The sequence below is a fragment of the Neomonachus schauinslandi genome, chromosome X (assembly GCF_002201575.2).
Source record: "Neomonachus schauinslandi chromosome X, ASM220157v2, whole genome shotgun sequence".
NCBI classification, from domain to species: domain Eukaryota; kingdom Metazoa; phylum Chordata; class Mammalia; order Carnivora; family Phocidae; genus Neomonachus; species Neomonachus schauinslandi.
Window position 1 is genome coordinate 6110677 of NC_058419.1, and position 15018 is coordinate 6125694.

The following is a 15018-nucleotide window of genomic DNA, read 5'->3' on the forward strand; positions in this document are numbered from 1 at the left end:
GTATCACTTTGGTTTGTAATCTCTCATAAGATGGCAATCAGATTTCAAAAAAAAACCAAAAAACAAACAAAAAAAAACATGAGTAGACTATAAGCCTAACCAGAGAAAACACCCAAAACACCAACTGTGACATCTGGGTCAAAGAAATTCCTTTTAGTATAATTCAAAGTGACAAATATTTCTTACCCTCTGGACTTTTGTACTGTTAGGTTGAGAAAAATGAGTGTTGTTTTCCTTTATATCTATATGTTTTTTTTCTTCAGAGGGAGTAGGTCCAACCCTCGAGTTACTGGAAGGTAGGGAATTTGGTGGCATGATTTCCTTGTAAAAAACACAAAACACAAAAGAGAAAAAAGGACCAATTTAAAAGACTGTATTTAGCCCCGATTTTGTATCAATGATCATATTTTAAGAATATAAATTATTATAAACATTTTTGGCAGACAGAATTAGAGAATGCAAATATTATGCAATAAAACCCCCAAAAGATCTAACATCAGCTAAAAGAAAAGAGGACTAGACAATGTGTGAAAATATGGCAATTTGGGGGAATTTTATTTTAAACAGTATCGTTGTACAGAAGAGTACACCCTTACCTCCCCCCAACCCACACAAATACTTTAAAAGTTGCTACCAAAAAGCATATATTCATGAAGATAAAAGTGAGGGTTATCAAATTTAATGACTGGGAAGAGATATTATGCCCAGATAAAAATTTAAGCACACAAAATAAACATACATACACACAAACTAAAAAAGACAAAGGATGAAAGCCAGAAAACCTAACTAGTGTCCCAACTTGGTCTCTGTCGGCAACATTAAGTAGTATTTGAAAAGTGCCTTATACTCTTTTTAAAATTTATGACCATCCATTTTAAAGACTGAGAAGTAAGATTTGAAGGCATTCAAATGACTAGTCCCAAGTCACTCTCCAGCTACGAGAATGACTGGCATGACTCATGGTCAGAATTTTTACATTCCCAGCATGTGCAGAGTTCAGAGGCCTCTATATTAACATGTTGAATAAAACAATAAGAAACTTTTATCAGACAAACCAGAAACACATGCACTATAACATACCTCTTCTTGTGGAACACTTTTCTCATTTTCGGCTTCAATTCTCACCCTCACAACTCCTGACTTGTCCACAATTTCCTGAATCAGTTTTCCATTTTTTCCTATTACTTTGCCTAAGTCAAGAAATAAATAATTCATGTTTGGTTTTAAAAACATATATCTCAAACCAGTAAGCACACCCCACTGTAAACTATCACATAAAACTAAGATTTCAAAACCCAAACAGAAACTTTTCAAAAAGACAGAATTAACCTGGCTTTCTGTTTTATTAGGTTGTCACTGTTTAAACTACTTTGGTCAAGTATCAGAGGTATTTAAATCTCAATAACTGATGGGATAATTTTGAATTTTTAAGGAAGCTCAAAGATAGGCTCTTATTTTGCATAAAAGGGTCTACTTGAAACTTGCTGGTACAGTGGTATGTATCACTCTTTCTGCAAAGTTCTGTGAAAGGAATTAAGGAAAAGGACAGATAACAGAAAATAAATTCGCTTATTCATTTGACAATTTTAGTTCGGTCTGTACCTGATTTAAACCTGCTTCTTTGCCCATGGTAAATATTTTTAGAATTTTATATGTCACATTTATAAAAGATAGATTCTAAGTTTAAAAGGGATTTAAGCAGCTGTACATACATCTAAAAGAAGTGCACATTTTTCAGGCCAATGTGTTAACATAATATTACTCCTGTGTATCACTCACAGATTGTATCAGTATATTAAAACGTGAAGTATGACTTCTTAATCTTTATTAGTCACAGAATAAAAGATTAAGAAATCACACTTTAAGATATCTCAAAACCACAATGAAAAAACTTAAAACCAGTTCAAGATTAACTACTATTCAATACCATCTGTTAAAACTCCAAAGACTTCGAATACCGATAATAAACAGTCATGCTTTCCCTCATTTTATAAAACTCAATCATATCCTTTAACTGGGAAATGACTGCTTTCATAGCCATCATCATGCATTAGTGTAAAGCAAGACTCTGCAAATAAACGAACTATTGGTTCTGGAAGTCTACATGTGAATTACATTGGCTTCTAAGTGCCTTCCCAAGGTACCTAAAGCACCCTTACACCAGCCAACCATCATGTGCTTGTCCCACCGTCTCATCTAAGGCAGGGATGGGGAAAAAACTGGAAATCAAAATTTGCTTTGAGTCAATCCTACCGAAGAACCCAGGGAAAGCCTCACAACAAGAACTTGTGGTTCTTCTTTCAGCATAACCCTGGCACTCTTGCCATGTCTGGCAGCCTCACTCACCCCTATAACCTCTTTTGACTGTCAGTTGTCAGGGAACAGAACTGACATGAAATCAGGACTCCTGATATAGGTAGGTCCTTTTGTCAATTATTTCTGCTCCTCTTGTCTTCAAATAAAAAGAGGTGTGGGGAAGAGAGAAGTTACATGTACATGTACACATCCGTGTACATGCTAAAGAGAGTTTGTGAAAAATACAGAAATCCCTCTGGGGGGGCGGAGCAAGATGGCGGAGGAGTAGGAGACCTGGATTTCGTCTCCTCTCAGGAATTCAGCTGGGTAGGGATCAAACCATTCTGAACACCTACAAACTCAACAGGAGATCGAAGAAAAGAAGAGCAACAACTCTCTCATCAGAAAAGCGACCACTTTCTGGAAGGTAGGACGTGCGGAGAAGTGAATCTGAGGCGATATTCGGGAGGATAGACGGCGGGGGAGGGGCCTCCGGCAGCCGCTTCTGGCAAGTGATAGAACCACGGAGCACAAAATCGGAACTTTTAAAAGTCTGCTCCACTGAGGGACGTCACTCTGGTGGCTAAGCGGGGGGTGGAACCCTCCGGGACAGTGTGGTCTCAGGACCCTCGGGGTCACAGAAAGACCGGGGGTGCCTGAGTGCGGCAGAGCTCCCAGGTATCGGAGCGGGGAAGCCGGCTGCAGAGGCGGAGCCCAGGCGCGGGCTCTCAGCTCGGGGTGGCCATAAACCGTGATCCGTGGCACAGTCGGGCCACTGCTCCTCCAGCAGGGACCCAACAAGCGGCAGATCCGGGGAGACTCACCTTCCTCCCCCGGGAGGAGCCGCGCGTGAGTGCGCCGCAGGGATCTGCTGGGTTTGGAGACTCCACCCGGGGTCGGGTGCCAGAGATAGAAACGCGCGGTCACAGGCCGGGTGAGCACGGAGTGCGGCTGGAGACCGGGGAGACGGGAGTGACTGACGGCTTTTCTCTGGGGGCTCACTGAGGAGCGGAGCCCCGAGTTCTCGGCTCATCCGGGGCGGAGATTGGGAGGCCGCCATTTTCACTCTCCACCTCCAAAGCTGTACAGAAAGCTCGCAGGGAACAAAAGCTCCCAAGAGCAAACCCGAGCAGATTACTTAGCCGGGAGGGGGCAAGGGCGGGGCAATTCCGCCTCCGGCAGAGACATTTGGAAACCACGGCAACAGGCCCCTCCCCAGAAGATCAGCGAGAACAGCCAGCCAAGGCCAAGTTTACCGATCAATGAGAACAGCAGAACTCCAGCGCTAGGGGAATAATGCACATAGAATCCGTGGCTTTTTTACCATGACTCTTTAGTCTTTCAAAGTTAATTTTTTTTTTAACTTTTTTTCTTTTTTTTTTCTTGAATTTTTCTTTTTCCCTTTTTCAACCAACATCTTATCAATCCCTTTAAAAAAAATTTTTTTTATTTTTCATTTTTAGAGTCATATTCTATCCCTTCATAGTAGTTACCCATATTTTTGGCTTATATACATAAGTTGTTCTCACTTTAAAATTTTGAGATAGTTTCTTCTAACAGATTAAAATATACCCTAAATCTCTAGTATATGGTGTTTTCTATTCTCCTGCCTGATCACATCCTCTCCCTCTTTTTTTTCTTTTTTTAAATCCTCTTCTTTCTTTTTTCAAACAACTTCTTATCAATTCCTTTTACAAAATTTTTTATAATTTCCATCTTTACAGTCATATTCCATCCCTTCATCATATCAACCCTTATTTTTGTACATATATCAGTTTTTCTTTCTTTAAAATTTTGGGAGGCACTTTCTTCTAAAAGACCAAAATACACCCCAAATCTAGTGTGTGGCACTGATCTATATATCAGCCTGATCATATTTGATCACATTCTGTTTTTTTTTTTGTTGTTGTTGTTGTTTTGTTTTGTTTGTTTTTGTTTTTATCTTTATCTTTCTCTTTTTCTTTTTTTTCTTTCTCTTTTTTCTCTCTTTCCCTTTCTTTTCCCACTGCTTCAGGTCTTTTCTGATTTGTTTAGAGTATATTTTCTGGGGACGTTGTTACTCTGCTAGCATTTTGTTCTCTCATTAATCTATTCTCCTCTGCACAAAATGACAAGACGGAAAAAATCACCTCAACAAAAAGAACAAGAGGTAGTACCGACTGCCAGGGACCTACCCAATATGGATATTAGTACGATGTCAGATCTAGAGTTCAGAATCATCACTTTAAAGATACTAGCTGGGCTTGAAAAAAATATGGAAGTTATTAGAGAAACCCTTTCTGGAGAAGTAAAAGAACTAAATTCCAACCAAGTAGAAATCAAAAGGGCTATTAATGAGGTGCAATCAAAAATGGGGGTGCTAACTCCTAGGATAAATGAGGCAGAAGAGAGAATCAGTAATATAGAAGATGAAATGATGGAAAATAAAGCTGAGAAAAAGAGAGATAAACAACTACTGGATCACGAGGGCAGAATTCGAGAGATAAGCGATACCATAAGACGAAACAACATTAGAATAATTGGGATCCCAGAAGAAGAAGAAAGAGAGAGAGGGGCAGAAGGTATAATGGAGCAAATTATAGCAGAGAACTTCCCGAATTTGGGGAAGGAAACAGGCATCAAAATCCAGGAAGCACAGAGAACCCCTCTCAAAATCAATAACAAGAGGTCAACACCCCGACATCTAATAGTAAAACTTACGAGTCTCATAGACAAAGAGAAAATCCTGAGAGCAGCTCGGGAGAAGAGATATGTAACCTACAAGGGTAGAAACATTAGATTGGCCACAGACCTATCCACAGAGACCTGGCAGGCCAGAAAGGACTGGCAGGATATATTCAGAGCACTAAATGAGAAAAATATGCAGCCAAGAATACTCTATCCAGCTAGGCTGTCATTGAAAATTGAAGGAGAGATAAAAAGCTTCCAGGACAAACGCAAACTAAAGGAATTTGCAAACACAAAACCAGCCCTACAGGAAATCTTGAAAGGGGTCCTCTAAGCAAAGAGAGAGCCTAAAAGCAACATAGACCAGAAAGGAACACAGACAATATACAGTAACAGTCACCTTACAGGCAATACAATGGCACTAAATTCCTATCTTTCAATAGTTACCCTGAATGTAAATGGGCTAAATGCCCCAATCAAAAGACACAGGCTATCAGACTGGATTAAAAAACAAGACCCATCGATATGCTGTCTGCAAGAGACTCATTTTAGAACTAAAGACACCCCCAGATTGAAAGTGAGGGGGTGGAAAACCATTTACCATGCTAATGGACACCAAAAGAAAGCTGGGGTGGCAATCCTTATATCAGACAAATTAGATTTTAAACCAAAGACTGTAATAAGAGATGAGGAAGGACACTATATCATACTTAAAAGATCTATCCAACAAGAAGATCTAACAATTGTAAATATCTATGCCCCTAACATGGGAGCAGCCAATTATATAAGGCAATTAATAACAAAAGCAAAGAAACACATTGACAACAATACAATAATAGTGGGGGACTTTAACACCCCCTCACTGAAATGGACAGATCGTCTAAGCAAAAGATCAACAAGGAAATAAAGACTTTAAATGACACACTGGACCAAATGGACTTCACAGACATATTCAGAACATTCCACCCCAAAGCAACAGAATACACATTCTTCTCTAGTGCCCATGGAACATTCTCCAGAATCGATCACATCCTAGGTCATAAATCAGGTCTCAACCGGGACCAAAAGACTGGGATCATTCCCTGCCTATTTTCAGACCACAATGCTTTGAAACTAGAACTCAATCACAAGAGGAAAGTCGGAAAGAACTCAAATACATGGAGGCTAAAGAGCATCCTACTGAAGAATGAATGGGTCAACCAGGAAATTAAAGAAGAATTAAAAAAATACATGGAAACCAATGAAAATGAAAACACAACTATTCAAAATCTTTGGGATGCAGCAAAGGCAGTCCTAAGAGGAAAGTATATAGCAATACAAGCCTTTCTCAAGAAACAAGAAAGGTCTCAAGTACACAACCTAACCCTACACCTAAAGGAGCTGGAGAAAGAACAGCAAATAAAGCCTAAACACAGCACGAGAAGAGAAATAATAAAGATCAGAGCAGAAATCAATGAAATAGAAACTAAAAGAACAGTAGAACAGATCAACGAAACTAGGAGCTGGTTCTTTGAAAGAATTAACAAGATTGATAAACCCCTGGCCAGACTTATCAAAAAGAGAAGAGAAATGACCCAAATCAACAAAATCATGAATGAAAGAGGAGAGATCACAACCAACACCAAAGAAATACAAACAATTATAAGAACATATTATGAGCAACTCTATGCCAGCAAATTAGATAACCTGGAAGAAATGTAGGCATTCCTAGAGACGTATCAACTACGAAAACTGAACCAGGATGAAATAGAAAACCTGAACAGAGCTATAACCACTAAGGTAATTGAAGCAGGCATCAAAAATCTCCCAAAAAACAAAAGCCCAGGGCCAGATGGCTTCCCAGGGGAATTCTACCAAACATTTCAAGAAGAATTAATACCTATTCTTCTGAAACTGTTCCAAAAAATAGAAATGGAAGGAAAACTTCCAAACTCATTTTATGAGGCCAGCATTACCTTGATCCCCAAACCAGACAAAGACCCCATCAAAAAGGAGAATTACAGACCAATATCCCTGATGAACATGGACGCAAAAATTCTCACCAAAATACTAGCCAATAGGATCCAACAGTACATTAAAAGGATTATTCAGCATGACCAAGTGGGATTTATCCCTGGGCTGCAAGGTTGGTTCAACATCCGCAAATCAATCAATGTGATACAATACATTAACAAAAGAAAGAACAAGAATCATATGATCCTCTCAATAGATGCAGAAAAAGCTTTTGACAAAGTACAGCATCCTTTCTTGATCAAAACTCTTCAGAGTATAGGGATCGAGGGTACATACCTCAATATCATAAAAGCCATCTATGAAAAACCTACAGCGAATATCATTCTCAATGGGGAAAAACTGAGAGCTTTCCCCCTAAGGTCAGGAACGCGGCAGGGATGTCCCCTATCACCACTGCTATTCAACATAGTATTGGAAGTCCTAGCCACAGCAATCAGACAACAAAAAGAAATCAAAGGCATCCAAATTGGCAAAGAAGAAGTTAAACTCTCACTCTTTGCAGATGATATGATACTTTATGTGGAAAACCCAAAAGACTCCACCCCAAAACTGCTAGAACTCATACAGGAATTCAGTCAAGTGGCAGGATATAAAATCAATGCACAGAAGTCAGTGGCATTCCTATACACCAACAACAAGACAGAAGAAAGAGAAATTAAGGAGTCGATCCCATTTACAATTGCACCCAAAACCATAAGATACCTAGGAATAAATCTAACCAAAGAGACAAAGTATCTGTACTCAGAAAACTATAAAATACTCATGAAAGAAATTGAGGAAGACACAAAGAAATGGAAAAACGTTCCATGCTCATGGATTGGAAGAACAAATATTGTGAAGATGTCAATGCTACCTAGAGCAATCTACACATTCAATGCAATCCCCATCAAAATACCACCCACTTTTTTCAAAGAAATGGAACAAATAATCCTAAAATTTGTATGGAACCAGAAAAGACCCCGCATAGCCAGAGGAATGTTGAAAAAGAAAAGCAAAGCCGGCGGCATCACAATTCCAGACTTCCAGCTCTATGACAAAGCTGTCATCATCAAGACAGCATGGTACTGGCACAAAAACAGACACATAGATCAATGGAACAGAATAGAGAACCCAGAAATGGACCCTCAACTCTATGGTCAACTCATCTTTGACAAAGCAGGAAAGAATGTCCAATGGAACAAAGACAGTCTCTTCAACAAATGGTGTTGGGAAAACTGGATAGCCACATGCAGAAGAATGAAAGTGGACCATTCCCTACACCACACACAAAAATAGACTCCAAATGGTTGAAAGACCTCAATGTGAGACAGGAGTCCATCCAAATCCTAAAGGAGAACACAGGCGGCAACCTCTTTGACCTCAGCTGAAGCAACTTCTTCCTAGAAACATCGCCAAAGGCAAGGGAAGCAAGAGCAAAAATGAACTATTGGGACTTCATCAAGATAAAAAGCTTTTGCAAAGCAAAGGAACAGTCAACAAAACCAAAAGACAACCGACAGAATGGGAGAAGATATTTGCAAATGACATATCAGATAAAGGGTAGTATCCAAAATCTATAAAGAACTCATCAAACTCAACACCCAAAGAACAAAGAATCCAGTCAAGAAATGGGCAGAAGACATGAACAGACATTTTTCCAAAGAAGACATCCAAATGGCCAACAGACACATGAAAAAGTGCTCAATATCGCTCGGCATCAGGGAAATCCAAATCAAAACCTCAATGAGATACCACCTCACACCAGTCAGAATGGCTAAAATTAACAAGTCAGGAAACGACAGATGTTCGCGGGGATGCGGAGAAAAGGGAACCCTCCTACACTGTTGGTGGGAATGCAAGCTGGTGCAGCCACTCTGGAAAACTGTATGGAGGTTCCTCAAAAAGTTGAAAATAGAGCTACCATATGATCCAGCAATTGCACTACTGGGTATTTACCCCAAAGATACAAAAGTAGGGATCCGAAGGGGTATGTGCACCCCGATGTTTATAGCAGCAATGTCCACAATAGCCAAACTGTGGAAAGAGCCAAGCTGTCCATCGACAGATGAATGGATAAAGAAGAAGTGGTATATATATATATACAATGGAATATTATGCAGCCATCAAAAGGAATGAGATCTTGCCATTTGCAACGACGTGGATGGAACTGGAGGGTATTATGTTGAGCGAAATAAGTCAAACAGAGAAAGACATGTATCATATGATCTCACTGATATGAGGAATTCTTAATTGTAGGAAACAAACTGAGGGTTGCTGGAGTGGGGGTGGGGTGGGAGGGATGGGGTGACTGGGTGATAGACACTGGGGAGGGTATGTGCTCTGGTAAGCGCTGTGAATTATGCAAGACTGCTGAATCTCAGATCTGTACCTCTGAAACAAATAATGCAATATATGTTAAGAAAAAAAAAAAGAAGAAGGTAGCGGGACGGGAAGAATGAAGCAGGGGAAATCGGACGGGTAGAGGAACCATGAGAGACGATGGACTCTGAAAAACAAACAGGGTTCTAGAGGGGAGGGGGGTGGGAGGATGGGTTAGCCTGGTGGTGGGTATTGAGGAGGGCACATTCTTCATGGAGCACTGGGTGTTATGCACAAACAATGAATCATGGAACACTTCATCTAAAACTAATGATGTAATGTATGAGGATTAACATGAGAATAAAAAAAAAATATAGAGATCATAAATCATACCGTGGGACTCAAAGAAAACTCATGCAATACTAATTAGACATCTCCCTAAAGATCTGCCTTGCCAAATCTCTTATTATACAAAAATGCTTTCTGAAAACTCTGAACATTCCCAGTGTTGTAGTAGACAATCTTTGTAACAGACTTGTTTTATTTTACTCACTAGGAACAAAACAAAACCCAGACTGACTGTACTTCAGCAGGCCTTCTGGTGAAAGGTCACTGCTGGAGCCCTCTTCTCTTTAGGTATGACCAGAGGTAGAACCTATTTTTAACAGCAGATAATGCAATTCTACACTACATGGTTATTTCCAAATCCCAACGACAGCTTACTACAATTCTGCTCTACTGAACTAAGGAGGAGAAAAGAGAAGTAACATTTACAGAGTCCCCTAGTATGTCCAGAGCTTAGGTAATGTACATCTATCTAAACCTTTCTATCTACATCTCCCTGTTTAGTTATCACGGCAACTCTATGAGGTGGACACTATTACTCACATTTTTTAGAGGTAAGGAAAATAAGATTCAAGGGGGCAGAGTCAGTTACAAGTTCAAACAGCTACCAAAAAGTGAGGTAGGGACTGAAATCTAAATCCAGCTCCAATTCCAACACCCAAGAACTTTCCCCTAGAGGCATCATGCCATCTCCCAAATGAACTTTAGTGAATCCGACACATAATATTGAAAAAACGGTCTACTGGCTATATAAGAATTTCTAAATTTAAAATAACTTTTCTAACTATAAAATGTATGCAATTGCTTGACAAACTGTAAATAAAAGGAAAATAAGTATCATTCAAAACCCCACTTATCCTGAGGTAATGACAGTGCTACACACACTACTGTGTCCTAGTTACCTCAATAACATCACATTCTTTAGCTATCTGTAGAACACAGCTGAATGAATAATTCTGCATTAATTTCACTGGTATTTATCCTTAAACTAATTTTATTCAAGAAAAAAATAGTATTCTAAGTGTTTTTAATGGCATAGGAAGATGTTTATTAATTCTATGCCGACAAAAAATAAAAGCAGGCTAAGCAGGACTGAAACTATGGGAACAAAATGCACAGAAGTCCTCATTTTCTTGTCCTTTAAACTTTCCAAAGGGCATGCATTACTGTTTATAATCAGTTGTGATATCAGGTTCAGAAAATAAAAAATGTATAGGCAGCAGGTCCCAATTTTATGTATAAATTAAAGACATAGGTAGTGTTCTTGATAAAAAAAAAAAACCCCCCAAACTGCAACTTGTTTTGATATGTTCTGGTAACAATATCTGCAGCATTTGAGAATACTGGTAGAGAGTTTCTGGTATTTGCTGGTACTTGTGATGATGATAGTAATGAAACAATAGTACTCAAAGTCAAAATGAAGAATTACCATTGATGTTGCACAACGCCCCAGAGACATTCAGAGTTACTTTTAGCCTTACAACTTATTAGATTTAAGTAACCTACATTCAGATCTTCAACTCAGAGATAATTCAGAATGCTATCATTTTATAGCCCCATCAGAAAGATCAAATAAATACCAATATCCTCCAAATTATAAAGCCTTCAAATGTCATTCATTTTGAAAAAATGGTTTAAGACTGATTTTTTAAAAGAGTTATTTATTTATTGAGAGAGAGAGAATACACAAGGGGTAAGGGCAGAGGGAGAGAATCCCAAGCAGACTCTGCAGAGTGCAGAGCCCGCTCAATCCCACAACTCTGAGGTCATCACCTGAGCTGAAACCAAGAGTTGGATGCTTAACTGACTGCACCACTCAGGCGCCCCTAAAGATTTATTTATTAGAGAGAGTGAGCGAGTGCAGAAGTGTGAGTGGGGGAAAGGGCAAAGGGAGGGGGATAGAAGCAGACTCCCCGCTGAGCACAGAGCCCGAAGTGGGGCCTCGATCTCACAGCCCTGAGATCATAACCTGAGCTGAAATCAAGAGTTGGATGCTTAACTCACTGAGCCACTCAGGCGTCCCTTGAAAAAAATATTTAAGATATAGAAAATATACACTGAAGAGGCTGTACAAAATTCATCCTTCCAGGCACTAGTAGGTTTGAACTAGCAAAATAATATCTTTTGTATACCTTCTAATTTTTGAGTATCATATTTATCAAATATTTTCTGTATACTGTAACAACAGACTGTATTTCAAAGATTAAGCTTCAATTAAATGACTCCCCAAGTGAGTGGACACGGAATTCTATCGGTATAACTAAACTATTTCCCTAACTGGTGTTTTTGTAGTGTATGTCAACAGTAATTTCTGACTCACCAACTAAGTTCCTTGGAACCTGTATGACATCTTCAGCAAATTCAAGAAAGCTTCTAGCCTTTTTCACTGCATCCTGATCCTAACAACAAAGGGGAAAAGATTTAAGACAAAAGATGAGCCATATGAAATACTGTTTGTTATTTTAGAAAAAAAACTACATAGTAAAATATTTACCTCTCCATAAATATGAAATGTGCAGGTATCTTCATCTAGATCAATAGCAGTGACCCCAGGTACTTTTCTAGCTTGCTGAATATTAGCACCATGAGTACCAATTGCTAGACCCATCAGATCTTCTCGTACGATAAATTGTTCATGAAACCTTGAGGCAAGTTGCCTTGAACTCTGAAGAGAAACGCACATCTGATTAATATGCTTTATCAACTATTAAGACAACTGTACTTAGGTCAGCCATATAAATTATCTTGACCCTATATATCAGGGGCCTATAAATTAGTTTCAATTGTAAACTAAAAGGTTTTAGAAAATACCTCCCACAGCCTAACCTAAGTACTTTTTAGGTTACTGAAGGTCTATACCATTTGATATATTTTTGTTAATAGAAAGGGATTCTTGTCAAGTTTCCAAGGTAACTTTTGAAAACCTATTTGCAAGGCTGCTTTAGGTAACCAAGGACATCAGTAATGTAATAATTAAGAAGCAGATCAAAGGTTCCCAAATAAAAACCAGCTCACCGGATCTGACAGACTCAATGTTATTTAAGTAAAAAAAATTTTTAAATACCATCTTTACAGAAAATTGTATTCACTTCATTTTTATTAAAGGATATCAGTACATATACATATTTTTTCAGTTTTTTTCCCCTGAAAACTGCACCATTTATATAACTTATCATTAGATACTGTGGTCTAGATACCCATCTCTCTGATGAAGTGGTGATATTAAAATACTCTCCTTCCCCCACCTCCCCAACCTGAGGAATGAAATCATAAATAGTTAGTGCAGTCATGAAATCAAATGATTATAGAATGCCAAAGATTTACAACTTATCTTGCATATGCACCTGCAACCTAGTATGAGAGTCTGCAAGACCTTGTGATCTGGATCCACAAGTATGATGAATTCTTTCAAATATTCAGTAATGCCTGAACTACGTTACACTTGACACCCCAAACTTGTGGATAATTGCTCTCTTTAAACAGCATTATCAAAATTTAATGTTTAGTTCTAGCATGCCATTAATGAAAACCAAACATATTAGTGGCTCATGTTGAAAAATGGAAATTTCTTATCTGAATATGTGGATATCTTTAATATTAGTAGTGAGGAAAGATAGGCATGCAAACTAGTATTCAACATACCTGCTAACTGGAATGAGTGTAACTACTGTAAACAATTTAAAAAAGTCTAATATCCATTTTGTAGATTAGAGTAACAAAATGTATCAAATATTCCTAGGACTTTTCAAGAAGTCTTGTTTTTTGAATCCTGGTTCATTCACCTGGTCTATTCTTTTCACTGATAATTCACTGATAAATGGTAAGTCAAAGGTATAACAGATCATTTAAGAAAAATTAGATGTTTAAGAAGAGGCATGAGTATTTTTTCCATACTACTCACAATGAAAATAAGGAGGCTGTTCTGGCCTGAAAGTTATGAGAGAATTGCTAAAGAAACCACAAATGTGTGAACATAGGGACATCAAGAAAGAATGAGAGTAAAAACCAATTAAACAGACCTCCATGGCCATAAGGAAAACAAACTAGCAAAAGGAGATATGAGTGTTTCCTCTCCTACTAAGAGTTCAGCAATCACACATCAAGTGGGAAGGTGGCAAGTTTCACAGGGTTTTACGAGACTATAAACCTTGACTACCTTCTCTCTTAATACGCAATTTGGAACTCTTTTTTTTTTTTTCTTTATTATTTCAACTGCATAGTGTTTTCCCTCTAATGAAATGAATAATGACAAGGAACTCTGGAATCTGACAGTAATACACTTGAGTTGGGACATTAAAATCCATTTAGTTTCTATGGTTATGGATGGAAGTACTAGATAGTTATCAATGAAAATAAATGTATGGTGATGGAAATTATTGGAAGATTAATAAAAGTAGATAAAATGCACCTGAAGAGACGAAATAGTAAGTTAGGGAAATAGCCTCTGGCAGGAATCTGAAGACAGGAGTTTTAAAGAGTGACAACCAATTAGAATGAAGTTCTATACCCTTTTAAACAGAGATAAACATACACAATGAAAGGAATATGATTAGATATTTAAATACTCTCTAGTACTTAAATGATAACATGTTATATGGAAGAAGCATTGCCTCATTTTATTAATAGCTTTGATGAACTTCTAGAAAAAGTGAGTTGACCAGAAGTTCCTTAATATATATCAACTGCTGCTTAATTCTGAAACCTTAGGCATGAAAAACTTTAGTACGATTAGGCTTTGTATAATTTAATTTTTCAAAATATAAAATATAAGGAATTGTTAAGAAACAGTAAATAAAGGACAACCTGCCCATATTCAAGTTTGTAACTCCACAGTTATCATTTCTAGAAAGCCTTATAAGCAGCACTAGGGAAAGCCACATACCTCTAGCTGCTTACTGGCTTCTTCATTTCTCAGTATCAGAGACAGCTTAGTGCGCAGACTCCGAAAGTGCATGTCAATTAGCATGTGCGCTCGTTTCGAGGTGACTTCATTGATAGACTAAAGGATATTTAAATTAACACCATTATTATCAAAGCAAATACTCCAAATGAAGTACACCAAAATAGACAAGTCAAAAACACTCACCAAAATGACAAGCTGATAATTCTCTGGATCATAAGTTACAGAAAAGGCACCAACTGCCTTTTTAAAGTCCTTATGTGCCGATTCTTTGGCACACCTAGAAATAAAAAGAATATCCACTGTGAAGTTAAGATGAATGATTGCCAACTACTGGCATAAGTATATGCAGAGACTTGCACTTAGTAGAATTGTGAATTCATACTGGTTTAGTTCCTTTGCTGTACATCCCTGAAAATACTTTTAGCCCACTCAAGTATTTGAGATTACAGAGAAAGGTTCCTTTGCTGTCCACCTCTGTAATACTCAGCCCAATCAAA

General features: G+C 38.2%; 1 protein-coding gene across 7 annotated transcripts in view; it reads right to left on the reverse strand.

The window, feature by feature from the left end:
* Positions 1 to 15018, reverse strand: part of FMR1 (FMRP translational regulator 1) — a 45202-nt gene that overhangs the window by 12342 nt on the left and 17842 nt on the right. For all 7 annotated transcript variants that reach the window (XM_021682546.1, XM_021682538.1, XM_021682534.2 and 4 more), the window contains exons 6-11: positions 14705 to 14798; positions 14501 to 14617; positions 12113 to 12283; positions 11939 to 12017; positions 1081 to 1190; positions 187 to 321 (exon numbers count right to left, since the gene is read on the reverse strand). In XM_021682546.1, coding sequence (XP_021538221.1) covers positions 187 to 321; positions 1081 to 1190; positions 11939 to 12017; positions 12113 to 12283; positions 14501 to 14617; positions 14705 to 14798 — 706 coding nt within the window. The remainder of the gene's footprint in view (positions 1 to 186; positions 322 to 1080; positions 1191 to 11938; positions 12018 to 12112; positions 12284 to 14500; positions 14618 to 14704; positions 14799 to 15018) is intronic.